Below are 3,249 nucleotides of genomic sequence, written 5' to 3'. Positions count from 1 at the left end.
GTTGACAGGCATCTACGCAGGATCATCCAAGGGGGAGCTGGACAAGCTTCAAGGACAGTTGTAGATCTGGGATTTGGATCTCTCTGGTTTATATATATATACACACACACACACACACACCACTGTGACTGCATTGTGCGCTGGGCTACAGATGTTTTCTGCTTGTGACGAACATAAAAACCAAGAACAGAGGTTGTATCTATCAGTTCATTGTGCTCCTCTTGATTATTTCATTCATGAAAAGTGAATCAATCTCTGGCAGGGTCACAGCACTATTCCTCTGTTTGTCAGCTGGAGGAACAAACATTTAATCTGAGAAATGTCAAGAATTGTGTAATCAATTACAAGATGAGAGACAGCAGAAAAAGCACTAGAAAAATGAGTTAAGAGTATCCAAAATGTGTAATGAGAAACTATGAGCAGAAACTGAAGCATCCAGACATAATCTGCAACAATGCTGAATTCAGGTCAGTGGACTGTTACCCATCAACCCTCTAAGTCTCCTCATTCTATACCTTCAATTATTTATGCATGTTCAGCCCATTGCACTTTCAGTGCCACGTTGTCTGACAGGGCCTTTTTAAGCACAGCATCAGTCTTGCTTCTCCCTTACAGGAGTGCATTTCAGAAGATCCCTGCTATAAATGACTGGGCACCACACACACACACACACACACACACACACACACACACACACACACAGGTCCAAAACACTGCTGCAGTGTGTTTATAAAAATGATCACGTGAATGCAGGACTGAGGCAAAGCCAGCAGCAACTCCTGCAGAAACGTTCTCCCAGCAGCTGGAGTGTTTCATCATCTGCCTGGCGCCATATCACAGAACACATAGAAGAAGCTGAGATCGCACAAAGGATTTAGAACAGCATCATTAGGAGCCACTGAATATTAATGTGTAGCTCTGGGTTATATTTTGTGTACATGGTCAAAATTCATTTCTCTACAAAAATAAAATCATTGTCTAGAGCTGCAACGATTAGTCGATTAATCAGTTGGTTGGTCAAAAAAATATTAATCAGCAAATACTTGATTATCAACAAATCAAATAAGTCATTTGTCAAGCAAAAACCTGTGTCATAAACTGAATATCCTTGGGTTTTGGATTGCTGGCTGATAAGAAGGCAATTTGAATACATCATGTTTGACTGAGGGAAATTATAAGAAGTTTTTTTTTATGTTTTCAGTTTGATTATATATTTTATAGGTCACTGACTTAGCTACGCAAGCTAATAACATAGCTATTATGGAAAGATGTGTGATTCAAACATGAAGCATCTAATTACAGTGTGTAGGAGCAGACCATCTTAGCTACCACTGAAGAAACGCACATCATTACTTGCAGTGGCTACAAAAAGGGTTCATTGCTTTTGGACCTTCTCATGTTGTATTTTTAACAACATTAAAAAAATAAAAACACTGGATATAATTAGGATTTGTGGGCACTGATCCAAATACTTTAATATAATCTGTTCCTCAGACAATGTTGTCTACCACCGTCTACCAGATGAAGCCCGACCATAAACAGACCTCAGAGCAAATGGCACTTTTTGCCCACAGATTAAATGGTTCAGGACAATATTCTACAATCCTGACACAACCTCAGGTCTGCATCACTTGAGCAGATTAAACATCTTCCTTGTCTTTTCATTTCTATTTCCCCATTCTTTTAGCACCACACTATCTTCTTTTGTCCCCTGATTGCTTGTGCTTCCTTCCATATCACAGGATTTCCTGCACAGCCTCTGTTGTGATCATGCACTTCATCTAGGAATGCCTGTAAGAACCACAAATTCCTCAGTAAACAATATCAAGCATAAAATTCACAGCAGAACATTTTGTTTCCACATTGCCAAGTCACAAAAGCCTGTGGGTTTTGTTAGGCATGATTAAACTGTAACTCTGGGCTCCTAACTCTGTATTTTTCTTATATCCTAGCTACAAAACAACTGCTGACTATTTAAACATTGTGAAAGTGTTAAAGTTGGTAACTGCCAGACTATGCACAAACATGCTGAGCAAAACGGCCTCTTTGTTTTGTCACTGTATAAATGGTTTGCCTACCTGGCATGCTATAATTCAGTAAACGACACTTGTTTGAACAGCACAAATCAACTTGTCTTACATAAAACTAGTTTTCCTGATATTCTACAGTAGCCTGTTTAAATCACAGATGACATGGTATATGTGCTCTTCCAAACTCTGTTCTGGAATTAATATCTGTATCTATAAAACCATCTGTTTGCTTGCATAAGAGGACAGGTGGCCTGCTGAGGACTGTGAAGCTAAAGTTTTATGAGCACATGTTTGTACGGCTATTTTCGTAAGGACATACACTGATGTAATGCCTTCCCTAACCCCTTACAGTACTACAGGCTAACCATCTCAACTAGAACCTCAGCATTGACCCAGATGTTTTGCTGATTTTTTTTTTTTTTTATCAATTCAGCAAATAATAATCATTTCAGCTCTAGAATAGGGGACATGTAGAAGCATAAACAAAGCCTTGCTTATGACTAAAGGTATTCAATTGTAGAACAAAGTTACATGTATAACTTGATAAAGTGAATACTTAAAGGTGTCAGTAAGTTTCAATGATGTTCATCAACATGCTGTTGATAAATCTGAGATTAGGATGAGTGTGCCAAAGAATTGAAAAGTAATACCAGATGGTTGTGAGTCATACCGTGGCATTTTATTTCCCAAAATAGCTGGTTTTCTATGAACTGAGTGATAGATTTTATTACAGCAGGAAGAAGAAAGATGGCTCTTGTGGGGTTATATCTTGGCCAGTCCCTTTTCTAACTCACCGTCTTCAACCAAACGTGTTTTCTCACCTGCTGCTCAGCCGTCTTTTTAGGAAAACTTGAAATCTTGGAGAGATATTTAACTCCCCTTTAAGCCACTTATATTGGCTTCCAGTTGATTACAGAATCACTTTAGTGTTTTCACTGATTACAGTATAAAGCAGTTCTGGCTTGACTGCAGCAACACTAACAGATTTTCACCTCAAACACATTCAGCTTCCAAATGCTGAACAATCCTTTTCAGTTCTAAGCATTTTTAATTAATTGAACCATATAATGTTATTGACTGGGTTTGAGGAAGTGCATAATATATGAATTTAATTTAGAAATATTGCTTAGTGGGACTTTGTGAGCCAACATTTACCCCTTTTGCTTCCAATTTAATGCTGCACTTAGCAGGCACTGAAATACCGAGCCATCAGACTAAC

At 38.4% G+C, this 3,249-nt stretch overlaps 1 protein-coding gene across 4 annotated transcripts in view; it reads right to left on the bottom strand.

The window, feature by feature from the left end:
• The window catches only part of ano3 (anoctamin 3), a 32,455-nt gene that overhangs the window by 19,382 nt on the left and 9,824 nt on the right, over positions 1 to 3,249 (bottom strand). Inside the window, exon 2 of one of the 4 annotated variants that reach the window (XM_020625310.1) lies at positions 2,852 to 2,854. The exons of the other annotated variants lie outside the window; for them this stretch is intronic. Coding sequence (XP_020480966.1) covers positions 2,852 to 2,854 — 3 coding nt within the window. The remainder of the gene's footprint in view (positions 1 to 2,851; positions 2,855 to 3,249) is intronic. 4 annotated transcript variants of the gene reach the window in all.

The sequence above is a fragment of the Monopterus albus genome, unplaced genomic scaffold (genome assembly GCF_001952655.1).
Source record: "Monopterus albus unplaced genomic scaffold, M_albus_1.0 scaffold7.1, whole genome shotgun sequence".
NCBI lineage: Eukaryota > Metazoa > Chordata > Actinopteri > Synbranchiformes > Synbranchidae > Monopterus > Monopterus albus.
This window is presented reverse-complemented; position numbering and strand designations above follow the sequence as displayed.